The 18,022-nt window shown below is 28.8% G+C and overlaps 1 protein-coding gene across 2 annotated transcripts in view; it reads right to left on the bottom strand.

Moving 5' to 3' along the window:
* LOC142319423 (limbic system-associated membrane protein-like) overlaps positions 1–18,022 on the bottom strand; it is a 194,132-nt gene that overhangs the window by 51,789 nt on the left and 124,321 nt on the right. For both annotated transcript variants that reach the window (XM_075356692.1, XM_075356693.1), the window contains exon 2: positions 1,739–1,900. In XM_075356692.1, the coding sequence (XP_075212807.1) occupies positions 1,739–1,900 (162 nt within the window). The remainder of the gene's footprint in view (positions 1–1,738; positions 1,901–18,022) is intronic.

Raw genomic sequence — 18,022 nt, 5'->3', positions numbered from 1 at the left:
TTCATAATTCATTACGTCAATAGTTATTTAGAAATGTGTATTTCTAAGGTGGGAAAAAACTACTCATTTCCCTATCATATTACCTATTTTGTAAAGTATAATGACTTATAATATTTATAAGGATTGAATCACATCATTGGTCTAATAAATTGTACAAATTTTTTGATGATTTACATGGATCTCTTTTTTTTGTTAATATTAAAAAATTCTACCCAAAAAGCACACCTTAACTTCAAAATCAGAATATCATTAATGAAATACTTATTGCTGCAAACTTCACATTCTCTATCTGCTTAACAAATACAAATCACATCTTGACAATTCACAGCCAATTAAATTTATTAATTCATAACATCATACTTATTCTATTTATAAAAAAATCATTATTCTTTTATAAAATAATTATTCTTTTTATAAAAAAATCATAACAAACTAATAAAACAAAGTACAATAATAACTTGTCAAAAACTAAACTATCATTCAATCCATCTGGACTGGAAAATAAAAAAAAATTACTGCCAGAATATATTTTCTTCGTATCATATCTTTGACAACCAACTGTAGTCTGCTCTCCGTTCTACTAACAGATACTAAAACTTAGTGCAAAGCTGATTTCACATAATGTTTGTATTTAAGCCTTCAATGCTTTAAATTAATCTTTTACAACATGCTCATCTACTACACGTACAACCTTGAGTAAGTCCTAAAATAAGCAAAACCCTTTTGCTTGTGCAATTATGAACTGCTCCCAAACAGCAAAAATAAATTTATTATTAATGGAAATTAATATTCCATCCTTATTCTGTTTAATCAATCACAAATTATCACATATTTATTTCTTATTATATTGTATATATTTGCTACCTGCTAACGACACTTAAAAATTGTTTATTAAAAAATGTATCTTTACTATAGTTCTCCAAAAGGTTTCAGTGATAGTTTGTTTTATACCTATTTCCTGGATTATATCAAACAAAAATATTTGAAAAGGGAAAAAAATAAATTTTTTAATTGAGATTTTGGTGGACCACTAAAAATTATTCAACTTATATAAACTGAGCAACAAAATTTAAATACATATTAAAACTAAAGTGGTCTAATACAGCTATAGACACAATGGATTTTAATTTTATCTAAGTAACTTAAAACAGCAAACACATTATTACAAAACTACATATCTGACTAACAACAGAACACCAGTGAACATTAAAATATTAGCATATTAATAACTGTCATATACAATATGTCTCAAGACCGATTTTGTCTGCTTCCAAACAATTCCATCATTGGATTAAAAGGCTAGAAATAGCCTACTTTATATTGTCATTTAATTCATTTTATATTTCTGTAATTCTAGAAAAATAAATCATAATGCAATGTTGAAAAATTAAGTTCAGCAAGGCTGAAAAGAAATTATCTCCCAGTTATGTGCCACTAAAGTATACTCAAATCAGTATAATTCTATAATAAAATATTTTCTTTCTTTTCTGCTTCATAAAGATAAACATTTTAAAACCGTACAATGAGATGTATAAAAGCTTGAGGTGTAAGTACATTTATTTCAAGTTACATCAACATAATTTTTAAGTGAAAAATTACAGAAAAAATTGTAACGTAATATTTTTACAGATTTTTCCATTTCACTTATAACCCCGACAACGTATAAACCTATTTCTAACTGCATGTACATCTTACAGAAATTAACAAATAAATTTTCATAAAAAAAAAAAATACTGACTGTCATTTTCAACTTTACAAGATAATCTTGCATTCTTTCCAACGTCAAAAGTAAATGTTTCATTTTTTGAAAGTAATACTGGTGCAGGCCCTTCTTGTTCATCGTCATCGTCCCCTGTCAAAGAATAATCTTTGTCAGGATCTTCTGCTGGATGTGCAAATCCTAAAATCACAAATAGAAAAGCATGAGATACTAATCCATCACAAAAATATACTACGTATTATATTAGAAATAATTTTGAATCTTTGTCAATTTTACATGCAGATGAGTCTTAAACAACTGTTAATTATAGGAAATCTTAAAATAATTAATTAACTATAAACTGTAAAATTACAAAGAAAAATGATAAGCAGAAGATGATAAAGCAATAAATAGTAAATGAGTTTTGATAACGAAAATTTAAATTAAAACTATAAAAAACAAATGGTAGTTATTTCTTCTCAATTTAAAAGTGTTTATTAAATTTTGATATTAATAAGATAGAATTTTAAATTGATCAATTTAAAAATGTTCAGATCAATTTAGAGGTAAACATCAATAAAGGAAAACTTCAGGACAACATGATTCAATGCCTTTTCCTTCTTATGTTAGCTGGTAATGAGTGAAAAAAATGTCTTCGAAAAAATAATAAAATCAACCCATGCATTTTTCTACAAACATAAAATAGACTTATTAGTGCCCCTCCAGTTTGGATAAAGCATATTCATAACTGAGGAGATGCATCTTAACTGTGTTCTAGATAGAAAAACACAAAGAACACATAGCAAGGGTAATGTGGTATATACAATGTTTATATTACTATTACTTTCTTAGCAATAAATATAATTTTTGAGCTTAGAAGTGGCATACTACTAGCAATGCAATGCATCACCACTTTTGTGTAAAGTCTACCAACAAAAAAATGAAAAATAATTTAACTGCCATGGTTGGGGTAATTTTAAATTCCTAAGTTATTAACCAAGCAGGTGTTTCTGATCCACAAGCAAATGAAACATACTTACCTAATAAAACATTTGGAAAAGTGTTCTAGTATCAATATAAACACAGCATTTTAAAAATTAATTTAAATATCTCATAATAAGAAATTGGAGAGTCATAAGTTTGTAGTAACTGGTATGAACTTACTGTGTGCACACAGAAAAATAATAGGAAACTGAAATTTTACTACTTTATCTTCAGATAGTTAAAATTCACAAGAAAATAGTAAATTCAATGCAAGGGAGTCCTGCTATTAAGCTAAACAATCCTTCAAGCATATTGCTAAGTATCTTGAAAGATCTTAATTTTTGCTCAGGAAATGTAATCAAGCAACGAATTTTGTAAAATCTATCTTAAAAATTAAAAAGCCAGTAATCTCTAGATCATTTGTTCTCAAAGTGGGCAATAAAGCCCCTTTGTGGGCGCTGGAAGCCTTCAGGGAAGGACGGCAGTAGAAGACACACAGAAATTTGGGGGGCATTCAGGCGGTCTAGGAAGGTGATATGACTAATTAAAATTAAAAATTAGGTTTTCCTGTTATTTCAAACTAAAATTAAATACCTACTGCACTAGCAGAAAAAAAGGGACACCTACATTTTATGATTAAAAATGATTGTATACTACTACTTTAACTTTGCAACCAAGAGGCTTAGAGAGACAAAAAAAAATGAAAGCTTGAATACTCTACTTTTCGATGGTATAGTTCAGACTTCAAAAATCATCAAATGAAAAAATACAAAAATCGGTGAGAGAAGAAGTTTTAACAATTTGAAACCTTTTCTTCATGTTTGATTGAGTGCATGATAGGAACTATTATTTGCTAGAAATTTAGAGACAGATGCAAAGAGAGAAACCATATATAATACAGTAGAAATGTTTTGTGATGAAAAGGAGATTTTTTGAGAATTTTTTTTTTTTTTTTAAGAATATTATGTAAATTGCTACTGATGGCGCTCCGGCTATGACAGGGCTTCACAAAGGCTACATAGTGTACTTAAAAAATAAAATTCCAGACTAGCTTTTTTGTACATCTCGTCATTCATGGCCAACATTTACTTGCAAGAAACATGTGTGAACGCCTGTGTACATCACTGCAATATGTTATCAAAGCAGTTAATAAAATCAGAAGCAACTCACTAAATGACAGATTATTTAGTCAGCTTTGCGTTGCCAATATGAAGATTTCAACCGCTTGTTGCTTCACATAGAAGTGCGCTGGCTATCAAAAGGTACTTGTCTGACTCGATTTTACAATTTGTTTGACTATAATAAAGTTCCTGGAAAACAAAGACAAAGATTTGCGTGACAACCTCATTACATCAAAGAATGATATTGCGTAATTGACAGACTCATACAAATTGTTTAATGATGTTAATCTCCAGCTTCAAGGCAACGACTTGAACTTGATTAAAACCAAAAACTTTGCTGCTTTGGTAACAAAACTGCTATTAAACAAGAGAAATATTAGAAGACGTGAATTTAATAACTTTCCAAATTTATCACCAGTATCCTTCAACAACAACTTGCTTGTTTACTGCCAATACATGCAGAACCTCACGGTAATTCGAAAGAACGATTCCAGGACATTTTAAATATGGACTTACCATATTTAAATGGGTGTTGGATCCTTTTACAAATGTCAACACAGCAGGATCATTAGAAGAACAACTAGTAGAATTAATAACAAATGAAGAAATAAAAGATGGGCCTTCCCACCTACCGGCATTACGTCCAGTATGACAGGTCGGCCCGCCGGTTGGATCTTATCTTCTTGCCTTCCTCAAGCTGCCGAAGTGGGGTAACCTTTGTTTTATTTATTGTACTGTTATATTGAATATGCTATACTATTGATGTTATATATCTATATAGACTCAACTGTAATTTTTTTTAAAGCAATTTCAATAAAAATACTTCCAAATATGATTAAATATGCATTTTAATTTGTCTCATTTAAAATGTAAGTTTCAACACAAAAATAAGATATGCCACGTTTAAAAACAATAATTGCAATTACTGTTTTTAAGATGCGTTTTTAAAAACAGCAACTGCAATTACTGTTTTCAACAAATGGTAAGTTTAAAAATTTTGGGAGGCGCTAGAATATTTTTGATTCTCAATGTGGGCGGTGGGCGAAGAAGTTTGAAAATCAATGCTCTAAATAAATAATGAAGAAACTGGGGGTCTTACTTTATAGCACAAACAAAAATTGTACTTACAATACAAACAAAAAATTTAGATAGTCTCAATAACAATATCAGCAAGCTGTGCGTGTGCGTGCGCGTGCGCGTGCATCACAAAATTTAATCAGTATAAGCCAAATTTAATCTTGCTATCATTAAATTATAATGTCAATTCTCTACCACTGAGGCCTCCTGTCAATATAAATATGAAGACGTAAAATGAAAATGACTATGAATTACGAAATGCAAGCGCGCGTTTGAAATGCGAGACGCATAAATGTGCAATATGTCAACATGGTACGATAATGTTATCAGATACCGTGACCAACAAAGGCACGTGCCGCACTGATGTAGTTTTACTGTCAGGTATAACAAACTCTATTCAATTTGCCTTCTTCCGATAGAAAGGAAATGGTTTGCCGCCATCTTAGTGGAAAACAATAGACGACGTGGCGTGGCTAGAATTCTAATATTGAACAAAGAACTCAGTCCTAAACGACTTTCCGGTTCAACCTGCTAATTGTACCCTTTGACACAATCAAGCAATGCTTACTGCCTGCCGAATAATTGTAAATGGGATTTTTCTTTACGATGCATTGTAACACATTTTTATTGAAGACAAAACATATAGTAGTGTTAAACTTTTAAAAACGAAATCACTAATAAAATAGTTATTTTGTTGTAAATAGTTTCAATTACAGCGGACTTTGAGCTTCCATAAGTTTTTAGTAAAAAGTTACAATTTGTAACGTAAAGTCGTAAATTACTTATTTCACAGCCTAAACCCAGTAGAAAACAAAGAGAGGATAAGAGGAGAGGGATACTGAACATATATTAGGAAATTATAACCAATACCGATTAATGGTGCCATTTTACGAAGTTTTTTTCAAAAGTACACTATATTTTTACAATATTACAGTTACAGTTATTTTTTCATGAGGTCTTTAATCAAGGAATACTTTTTTTAAATTATATATATTTAAAAAACCTAATATAACATATTCTTTTAGAAAAAATCAATTAAAAGAAAAACTATAACAAGTACAGATAGCAAGGGGAAAAATTAAAATATAAACGTAAAGAAATAATACGCGTAATAATATTAAATGTGTTGAATTAAATATTAAATAGAAATTCTTAAAAGTGATGCGTATTGTTTATATACTAGTAAAGCAATATATTGTATACACTAATCAAGATATATTTTTGCCGTTGAGTATGATCTCTCTCTTTTTATGCTTGGCCTCCGGAACCACCGTATGGTATTACTTCAGAGGATGATATGTAAGAATGAAAATGAAGTCTTGTACAGTTTCAAGTAGATTATTCCTGAGATGTGTGGTTAATTGAAACCCAACCTCCAAAGAACACCGGTATCCACGATCGAAGCAGCTTATTACCTGCTTTATTGTAATTAAACAATCGAAAGTGGTATTAATTATTCCACCATCACTTCCCCGTTAGCTTACGCAATTTAATTAACCGAAATTTTTCATTTAAATAAACACTTAAAAGAAAACTAAAGTATTGATACCTTTTTTTTACGATTATTTAACATAACTCAACATCACATACGTGTGAAATGAGCGCCAAAACTTCTAAAATTGTCTTACAAATGCTTACCAACTAATTTTTTCTCTTTATACTCGTAAAATTTGGGCAGTTTTCAAAAGGTATTCATCCAATTATCGGACATTTTTCAAATAGCAGCTATTAATTGATATTTTCAAAAGTTAAACAATTGGTTCGTTTTGATAAACTGAAAAACATATTGTTAATAAAAAAAACATAAAAACAAAGATTATTACGTCAAAGTTGAAGAAATATTTCCATTAAAATTCAATTAAATAGTTTATGATTTACAGTAAATTATTCGGAATGAAATTATCCGTTTTGTCTTATGAGCAGCAGTCCATAATAGAGGGTATGTGGTATGTGGTCGATAATCATTATATTACTTTACTTTCCAAACCAGATAATGTTTTACCAAGATTTACCACGGCTTTCATACGGTCAAATGCAGCAGTTCTTTTATTGTCCGTGGTGTGGCAATTCCTACCTACCCATTCCTGACGTGATTTATGTGATATAATTATGTACCGATCAGAATAAAAAACCCATTTAATTATATTCAGAAATTAAGAGTACGTACTGTTATTTTATCCGAAATTAAATACGTACTGTACTTCATCCGATCTCGTAGTTTCGTAATAAAAAAGAAAAGTAAATAAATCTTTTAAAAAACTTTGATTTAAATAGTAACCTGAACAAATAATTCTCTAATCAATGACATTTCATGCGGTAAGAATGCTTATCTAACTTATTCAAATGAATTCATTTCGATGAAGGTTATCGTTATGTTTAAAACAGCGTGCTGTTACATAGCGGAAGAATATAAATTATAAAACAACAGCGACACTACTCCTAACAAAATTATTGTAGATTGAAAAACCATCTGTAATTACATTACTAAATTCACCTGTCGTAAACTAACAGACTTACCAACTTTTGCTAATAATAAAAGAGAAACGCGACTCATTAAGGTTTATTTTTTTTGGTGCCATTTAAATGCTTTAAAAAACCCACTAAGTAAAACAAGTAAATTTGAAACGTAAACTATGTAATACGTAAAACAAATGAAAAATTAATTAAGGAGAAGAATATCTAGATATCCTGAATTATTTTACGAATTAAAATTAGTTATTCACAAGGACATTCAAGGAGATACTAAAAAATTGCGTCATGTAAATTTTACAAATTTTATTCACCTCCGCCAGCACTCCTGATGAAGAGATATATTTATACAATCATCGCGATTCTAAAATGCATGATAAATTTAGCAGAGTAGATTTACGTAGCGTACCGTTTTACAATTGTTTATTGGAATGTCAAAGTAATTATAATTCTGCGTTCGGAATTCTGTTTTGGAAGCCGCAATTTACGAAATTCTCAAAGATGAAGGCTACTACTTTTTTAAACACTTTTTCGATTATTATTATGTAGCTACTTCGAAAGCTGTACGTTTTATTTTATTTTTTACACTTAAAGAGAAAATAGCGACTTTTTTTTTTAACAGCTACTACACCTTTTTATACTCGTAAAAAATCATAGCAACCGTTTTGGAGCAGTATAGGTTTTTAAACAACCATTAGGCTTATTTTTCCGTTAAATGTACGTATCATATATTACTGATGGTATATATCCAAAAACCACGTTATCATTAACCTACTAAAGTCATCAGAAGGTTCTCAATTAGCAATTTAAAACTTTCAAATTTTATTTTGTTTGGTATATTCATAACTCATGTTTACCAGTTTTCTTGAGAAAAATATCCAGTCCTTGAATTTTTTTCTTTTACAATTTCATTAATAAGCTAAAAATTGCACGTCACATACGTTTAGAAAATTTGTTGAAGGCAATTTAAAGATCCCGAAAATATTTTTATTTATTTTTTTAAATAAGTACATCGAAAAACGATTTTCCTGCCTCAAAAATGAAATAAAAATAATTATGTATAACATTATGATTGTATCAATAATTGGCAAAGGTAAAAGACCTTTAACAAGAAGAATGAAATAAAACCATCACTAATAATAAAATATACAGGCTATATATAGTATTTCTCTAACCATTAAGATTGTGAGTTCGGAGAAATAAACAATAGATCGAGAAGTGAATGACTGTTCAATAGATCGAAGCTTTTTTTTACATCACTTCAGGTATAAGCGCATGCACTTTTAGTAGCATAAAAAATAACTATCCAATAACGTCATTAAGAATTCACCCAGCATTCGGTTTTAACAATAAAATACAATAAAAAATTGAATATCTAATAAATTCAATATTTAACAACTTTTTTATAAGCACCTAGCCATAATATTTTTGAAAAACGTAATTAACAAATATAAAAACAGAATTCCGAACGCGGAATTCCGCGATCGAAACATTCTAATAATCTTAATCTTAAAAAAATTAAAAAACTGTAGTCAACTAAAATGTTAAATAACATCTTTCAAACAGTCATCAATCAGTGATGTCCGATACTTCTGGAAAGAATCCTTCCGATATTTCTTATATAAGAAGAATGTTATTGAAACTGGTCAAACCTTTCACAATCAATTACGTTTTTACTAAACCAAATAAACACCAAAGACGTAATACCACCAAAGAGTTTTATTACCTCCAAAGGTTGGGGAGGTAATGGGGTCCAGTGAACATTTTTAACGATAGAAAAACATCGAAAAATATGGGATCATAGTAACAAGTGAATGATTCAAAAGAGATTTATATACTGAAAGGAGACAATCCCACAGAAAGGAGTATTTCAGGCTTCATCAAGGGTACACATCTCGTTGACATCACCTTCGTAAAAAGAATATACTTATCCAGGGGAGGAAAGGAAAATCTACAGCTCAAAAATATGCTGCAAAATTACTTTTTAAGTAAGTAAAATGATCTAAAACAAACCTCAGAATTTGATAAGGAAAATTCTAACCCATCTCCTAAGTTATTTGAGGTGTAGAAATATCAAACTGGATTACAAAATGGTAAAGATGCCCATCACTGTAGGATATTTGTGCGCTCACAGATTACTATTTAATTTAAAATCCTTAACGAACGTTCCAAGATTACAACAGAAAAAAAACTGTATCAATTGAGCAAAGCGCTCAAACTACTATTTCGTCAGTTTATGCCGTTGGTCGACATGATAAAGATCGTTAAAAAGATCGCTAGAGAATCAGTCGTAATTCCTTTATGGCCAGTAATGATATATGAAATTGGAATCTTCGTTCGAACCAATATTTTTGAATTAAAATTACATTAATTGCAATTGCTACAACTGATTTACCTAAATTGGGAAAAAATGAGAAAAATTATCAAGCTTCATAAATAGAAGTACGATATAAAAATTTGAATGTAAAATAATAAAATAAATTGTAAAAAGATAAAATATTTAAAAACAAATTTAGCTGTCACTTTGCTTTTAATAGAACCAGCTTCAAAGAGGCGATAATATCTCCTCGAACTGAACCTGCAATATTGATAACTTCGGCTGAATAATTATTGTAAATCCATGTTTCGGTAGTTTTACTGAATTTTTATAATTTCAAAAGCTAATACAGTGCAACAATCATTAATCGACGATATCAGCTTATAAGTTGTCAAAGGAACAACACATACTCCTGGAAGTTCAGAAACTTCCATACTTTTTGATATAATACACCTCTTTAGTGCAGTGAAAAGATTTGACAATAACTGATAATGAAATTGGGTGAAATTAAAATCGGAAGATAACAGGAAAAACTCGCGTAGTAACATTTAATAAATGTTACTTTGGCAATATATCTTGATATATATATATATATATATATATATTATAATAATAATAATTTAACTAATCCTGGTAAAAGCCTTTTAGTAAAGTAGTTCAACCGGGAATAAACATATAGTATTTATTTAACCTCTTGAGGAATAAATAACTATTGCTACACAGCATTTTTCATGCTCGATATTATAATGCAACATCTTTAATATATACTGTTATGAATGAAAGACGTTTTTGAAAGACCCTCCTTCAGATTTTGTTTTAATATGAAAGACATTACTTGTCCGTTTCATAATTAATGCTAAGAATATTCTTTTTCATTTTTTTTTTTTTTTATTTACTTTAATACATTATTTGTTTAACTCTTCATAATTTCCGTTTGTCAGTTCTTATCGATATAATTTTCATATTGTACAGTACAATATCAGGAAATACAAAACTTTAATAACAAAAACAGAGATTAAAAATTTCTTTATAACTCTTCCATCGTCTGCCGCCTATTTGTTTCAGAAATCTGGATAATTTTTTTTTATGAGACAACTAGTTGAAAAGAATGCACACAAAAGATGGATTTGGCAGACCCGGTAAAGAAACAATAGTAGTAATTATAATTTAGACAACATAAAACACCTATTTATCCGGCAGTAGAATATGGTATAGAAAACTTCTTTCTTTTATAAAATTATGTAATAGGAATCAAAATTAATGTAGATAATATTTATTTTTAGATTCAAAAGATCATACAATGAACGTAGCTGAATCTAACACTTTTCAAATGATTTTGATGACTTTTCAAAAAAAAAAAATATATATATAGTTGTGTCGTTACGATCTTATTTATTTTCTAACAAAAAAAAAGTTTAAATTGATTTATTAAACCAATAAAATGATACAAAAAGCCGTACAAATTTAACTTTGTACTGAGGTAACAATAAAATGTACTTAAAATATATCAAATGATATTTTGAAGAAAATTTATCTCGCATCAAAACAGTCTTTATCATCAGTCTAACAAATTATACCTATCCAGATAACGGCTCGCTTTAAAATTTCAAGTAAAATAATTAAACGGTAAGCAGAAAATATTCACAGAACTTTTTTCTTTTATAGATAATTATAACTAATTTTTTTTGGAATAATTTCAGTTTTACTTAAGTTATTCTTGATAAACTAAAATCATACTTGTATATGAACAAAAATTTTATTCATCTTTTCCTCTTTCGAAATATCATGACTTATATATCACTATTAATACTATTACCCCACACTAGATGATTGTAAATTAAATCATTCCTAAAATATAAATAAAAAAGATATATACCACGTAATACACAAAATTATAAATAAAAAATGTTCTAAATAAGAGTTTTTGTACTAAGACTTAAAATCCTAAAAAAAGAAGAAAAGAATTGGTATAATTCAGTTTTTCCAATTATAATATTTCGCAATTATGAAAAGAAATATTCAAGAAAATATTACTCACTTTTCAACGTTCATTAATCTTAAAAAGAAAAAAATACTCAATCACAAATGCATAAGAAAAAAGTGTAATAAAAGCAATTCTTGCTGACAAATAAAAATGGCAAATAAATACAGTAATAAATTACGTCACTTTACATAGTTATTTTCGGACACAAAAATTTAAATAAAACATTCATGATAAAATAGTTAAGATTATCAAAAGAATAAGAATATACATTGAAAACTTCCAAATATGAATTTATAAACAAAAAACAAAACGAAAATTGCTGAATCTACTGTGAACTGATAACCTATGAGGTATAAAAAAAATTAAATTAGTCATTCTTTGAACGTGATGAGATAACGTAAAATATTCATCAAACAACGCAAATAGCTTTGTTTCATTTTAAATACAACATACAGCAAAAAATATTTGCTGATATTTCATAAATTATTTAGTCTAGTTACGAGTATAACTTTGCCAACAGTTTTATACTCGCTCCATAATGATAGTAAAAAAATTAAGCGTGATCTTATTTACTTCCTGAACATTTTTCTTTAACCTACCCAATTTAATTTCATTATGGAATTTTTCTTCAAAAAGAATGAAAGAAAACTAAAGAAATTTGCAGGTAAAAATCAGATCAAGTATTTCACGCCATCCAGAATTTAAATAACTCGTACTAAAAAATTATTAGCTGGCAGACTGTCTTCTGTTGCAGTTAACGTAACAATTATTTTGAAAAACGTTTTTAACATATCCTTTAATTTTTAATAATAACCATTCCTAAGTGAAATAATCGTTACTGGAATGGCTTATCACTGGAAAATGTTGATTAAAAACCACCAATACCGGGGAGGGCTAAAAAAAGTAAAAGATTAATTATTAGGCAGTAAATGGAACATCATATTTAGGTACATTCTTTTTTTGTGAGTTTCACACGAGCTTAAAATTCGTGTTAGCTTAAAAAGCAGTCACTACCTTTTGTTAGATTTTGAAGATATATTTCGGTAATGAGATGAAATTGTATAAGAGAAAAAAGAGCAAGGAATAAATTTAAGACTACCCTCGATTTGTACAGTTATTATGGAAAGATTTAATATTAAGTTTCAGAAAAATCTGTAAGTTAACGCGATTGTTATTATAATATTTATAAAGAAATAATTAGTAGTCTATGTTTGCCCACTTAATATACTCGGATTATAAAAGCGGTTTACCGGATCTGTTTTGCACGTCCAAGCTTCATTCGAAACTGATCACGATTTCATAATGTACATCAAGCAAAGAAAGCTATACTATATTTTTTAGGTATTTTCGGAAAGAATTCCAGCAATTTACAAATTAGATACTGAGATACTCTATGATAATTAACTTTCCAAAACCGGTCGAACATACACATAATTCGATAGAAATTGAAATAATGAATATTCTACAACTTTTGGGTAACCTAAAATTTATAATATCAAGACTAATTTATTAAAATCCAAGTTAATTCATGGTTTCTTGGGATATATATATATAACGAATTACATCTATTGGAAGTTCACATTAAGAGGAAATTATTTATACTTTACATCGTAAAAAAATTAGATATTAAATTTACTAGAACAATTTATAAGGATTTTTTTTTTTTAATTTAATTTCTATTTATTAATGAATTACGCAAATTTACATTACATAGATTTTGTGATAATCTAGATTATCGGTTATAAACACTAATACAACATAATTAAAACCTCAAAGAAATCCAACTCGACTCGACTAAAAAAAATTGTTCATCGTTCGACTACGTAGTAGAATATTAATGAATGTTTACCATTGTTCTCTAAATTATACCATATTTACAGAGAGAAGTAAGAAAGTATAATCCAGGAACAGAAAGATATGCTCTATTTCACTATGACCAACGTCGCCAATTACTATTCATAATACAAATAAATATTCTCCATAATTATGGGTTGGCCATAAAATGAAGGGCATTTTCAGTAGTTTATAACGAAAAATAAATGTAATACGATCAGTAAAACACTGAAAATTTACGTAACTTCATATTATTCATAAACTTATTAGCTTAATAGAAAAAAGTACTGATATGGTTGCCTTAAGATAATTAGGGTTAACGTGAATCAATCAATCATGAATTTTTTTTTTTTTTTTTTTTTGTTTACATCCGCTTCATCCTTTAGGTAAATAACAACACACATCAATCACAACTACAATTATATTTTATTATATATCTTAATAAATTTCAGTCACTCTTAAATATTGCTTTGTCACCAAATGAGAAAGAGAAACGATTTGGATATTAATGAAAGAAGTTAACGTAATATAATTATCTAATTTAAACAAAATGAAATGTCACTGTACACGAACACTTTTTTATAGATTTAAAAACGTTTCTGAACATGTTATCGCGTTCAAATTGACTTTCAGCATTTTTAGAATTTTTGTTTCTTTGTTAATTGAGACTCCATACCACTAAAACCATTCATCTGATTTTAATCACATCTTTTTACTTGGGAAGCTGGCTTATCAGAATAAATGATGCTAAATAACCTTTCAAAAATATACCCTGAGAGTGTTCTTATGTAATTCTTACAATTTGGACTTGTAAAATTGGTTTTATTAATTTTCATGTTAATTACAGTCTCAATTTTTAAATTAATTTCTACATACGAAATTCTCTGAATTAACAAGCTATAGGTGTAAAACTATATATATATATATACTAGCCAAAGGGTTCCGCCTCCTAGATTTCCGCTGTGTTCGTTATCCTCATGGTTATGATGATAAATAAAAATTGTGTTATGAAAAATAAAAAGTAATGCCTGAAAAGCTCTCTTTCTTCCAACGTTTCCCTCATTGTTGACATAGAAGTGCAGATGAACATATCCCTTTTGGTTCTAATTTTCATTATTCTAGAATACTTTACAACTCGGGAAGGGATCATGGTATAAAGCTGAAAATCGGATATGTTATAAAAGCAGTCTATTATTTTTACGTCGAAAAACGGTTTTACAGGCAAAACCTACCCTGGGATAATAAGAATGTTATCCTGAAGAAAGTAATCGGTCGGTTGGTTCTCGCATGATGCTATTGCAAACTCAACGGTCACAAACTTTCGCATCTATATCATCATCATCTCCATAAAAAAGGATGGTGCGTGAGTTGGTTGGTTTGTTTGTTTGTTTGTTGTATGTGCTCATTTTTATTTTAGCAGTTATTGGCTGAGCGCACCAATGGTGGTGCGCCAAGCGGTTGCGCGCAACGCACGATTTATACTTTTCGAACGATTTAAACTTTTTCATAAGAACGATTTATTTTAAATTATATTTTTGCTTTGGGGATAAAAAAGGAAAACATTGAAGTTAAAACTGTATTAAATATCACAACTCGGAAAACCGTTAAAAATATTCAGGATTTTGAAAAAGTTTTTGTTACTGTTAGTACGCTAAATTCATGAATGTTATTTAGTTATAAAAGACAAAAACATTTAACAAAATCATGTGTAATGAAACATAAACCAACATTTTCGCGGCGGGCCGTAAGCCCGCCTTTTTTCTGGTATTAGATTATACGTGCATACACGCGCACGCTAGCACACACCTTGAATTATACAAACAATATATAATTTTAAAGCCACTTTTATTTTTAAAGTTACCAACCATATATTAATTACACAACATAATGTAAATAAACGCACAAAGTTTCGCTTATAATCAATCGTATAACCCCACACATATACATTAGTTATACGCGTCCAAAGTGATAGATACACCTAATTCATAAGTTGTTTCAAAGTTAAGTTTAAGTTAATAAAATTTCAAAAAGTTCATCTATCAAACAAAATTTATTTTTTTTTTAACATATTTATAGAACTAAAATCATAACGTAAGCGGATTAAATTATTTCTCCATTATATTTCGTGAAGTACAGCCGGGTTCTTAAGACTTTTTTATCTAACAAGTGCAACAAGAAAAAAACATATGAATAAAATAAAGATTTTTTTTACACTCGATATTAAAATTTCAACATAGCATACTATAGATAACCACAATTTGTCACGGGCAACAGACGGTTTAAAACAAGGCAGATAGTCGCATGAAAATAAACGTGTGCTGTTGCCAACGGTATGAGTCATTTGGAGTAACAACACTACAGATAGCAATAAATACCGCTAGAAACGGGATAAGAAATATTTTACTCTTTATAACTTTTTACTGGTACATCGAAATCAAAAGGATAAGAATATAACTTGTAAGCGGTATTATTAATCATGACCTTGAGACATTCCTGAAAGTGTGACTAGTTGTAAAGAAGAGAGATCGTGCAAATATGTCAGCCCAAGACCCCCAACCAAGCATCATGGCACACACAACCTGTGTATTTTAAAACTACCTCCCCTTACGTACGTATCACAACTCAAAAGATAAAATGTCTCGCTAGTCGGTTTATTTAGTTAGAAACCTCAACCTCAACCTCAACCTACAAAATTACTAAACAAATGAACATAAATGCCGTAACAAACCTATTCATATAAACAAATAAGTATTATAAGTAAGAAGTAATGAGTTATAAAAAATAATTATTTTTTTTTAAAAAAAGCCCTAACAAGGTTTATTTAAAATTTAGAAAAACAACAAAGAATACAGAAAAACGCAATAAATATAATTAATAATACAAGCAAGAAATTAAAAATGATAATTATAATCCGAATGTTTATACAAAAAAAAATAAAATAATAATAATAATTTAACTAACTGTACTGAAAGCCTATTCCGATTAGACTAGAGATCGAAATAAATCCATAATATTGTAATCAACATCGAAACCAAATGTAATGACTTATGAGAAGTTAATTTATTCATTACATCTATTAAAAAATAAATTATTTTCTTTAAATCCTACTACTTCGAGGACAATGTCTGAAAAAATTTCTTTAAATTTGATTATAATCAACCAAAAAACACAAAAAAAAAACGTAAAACCGAGATAAAACTACTGTACTTCCTTTATAATCATTACATCTTTTTAGACATTAGAAATGACACACACCAAGAATGAACTTGGCGGTATCAAAAAAAAAAAAAACAATAAGGAAATTTTAGAAATATTATATCGAGCGTACCCCGTTTGTTGAAAAATAAAAATTACAAAGACTGTTAGACCACGTTTGAACTCGGTTAATGAATTCAATTTTTAGAAGGAAGTGTAATATTAAAAACGATACAGAAAATAAAATACGAGGATGTATGAAACACATAATTGAGAATGTAAAATAGTGTTAAAAGTAAAGTAGTGACTAAAAGATTTAAACAGATTAGGGCGGCAAGCAGTCTAGCGGCTGATGAAAAAGCTAAAACCATCAGAAAAACATCATCTTGAGTGATAACACAGAGCTAACTTCAAGAAAAAAAGTTTGATTGTATGGTAGGGTATATTTACTTAGCCTACGGTGACAAAATATTTGAACCACCCTAAAAGCTAGATAATTGTAATCTAATATTTAAACAAAATTAAAAACATAAGATTTCAACTACAGGCAAAAATCTCAACGAATAAAAAAGGTAAATTTCAATCCGAACAAATAAAAAAATAAATGACTTAAATATACCTTAGCATGAATGGAAGACAGCTAGAACAAAAGCTGTGAACAAGTGTTTTAGCCCGGTGACTTTTTTTAATAGTATTATGAATTAGGGTGTGGAAATGTGTGTGTGTAAAACGAAGGGATGGTTATGTAGAGGGAGCGCGTTGGCGCCGTCTTTATTGGAAACCTCTCGTCGCTTCTATTACTCCGCCAGCATTTCTACTCTTTATTCCTCTAAAATATCACTCACATTCTACTCTACGCGCTATGAGCCACAACGTAATTATGACGAATTGTAGTTCCAAGGGGGATAAGAATGAACAAACTTGTTTCTTATTACTAAAGAACTGTACAAACATCTCTGACTGGGTATGATAAGAGAACATTTCTTCTTTCAAGTACAGAACACAAGAAATTTCTTCAAAGATCAAATCAGCATAAATTATAAAAAACTTATTACTACATCAGAATGCTTATAATCTTAAAAATAAAAACACTTTAATAAGTACAGGGAAAAAATGACGAAGTCTTCCCTTTATTCTTTCTTGTTTTGGATTAAAAAATAATAATAAAATAGCCGCTTTTTATATCTTTGCTTTTGAGTTAGAACTCGTTTCATAATAACAGTAAAATCTTTGAGCGTGATCTCTTTAATTCAAAAATATTATTTTTTTCTGTTTATCTATTCAATTTCATTACTAAAATTTTTCTTCTAAAAATTAAAAATTGTACACTTTATTACAACATT

Source organism: Lycorma delicatula, chromosome 2, assembly GCF_047948215.1.
Source record: "Lycorma delicatula isolate Av1 chromosome 2, ASM4794821v1, whole genome shotgun sequence".
NCBI classification, from domain to species: domain Eukaryota; kingdom Metazoa; phylum Arthropoda; class Insecta; order Hemiptera; family Fulgoridae; genus Lycorma; species Lycorma delicatula.
Note: the sequence above shows the minus strand (reverse complement) of the source record. Positions and strands in the feature narration are given on the sequence as shown.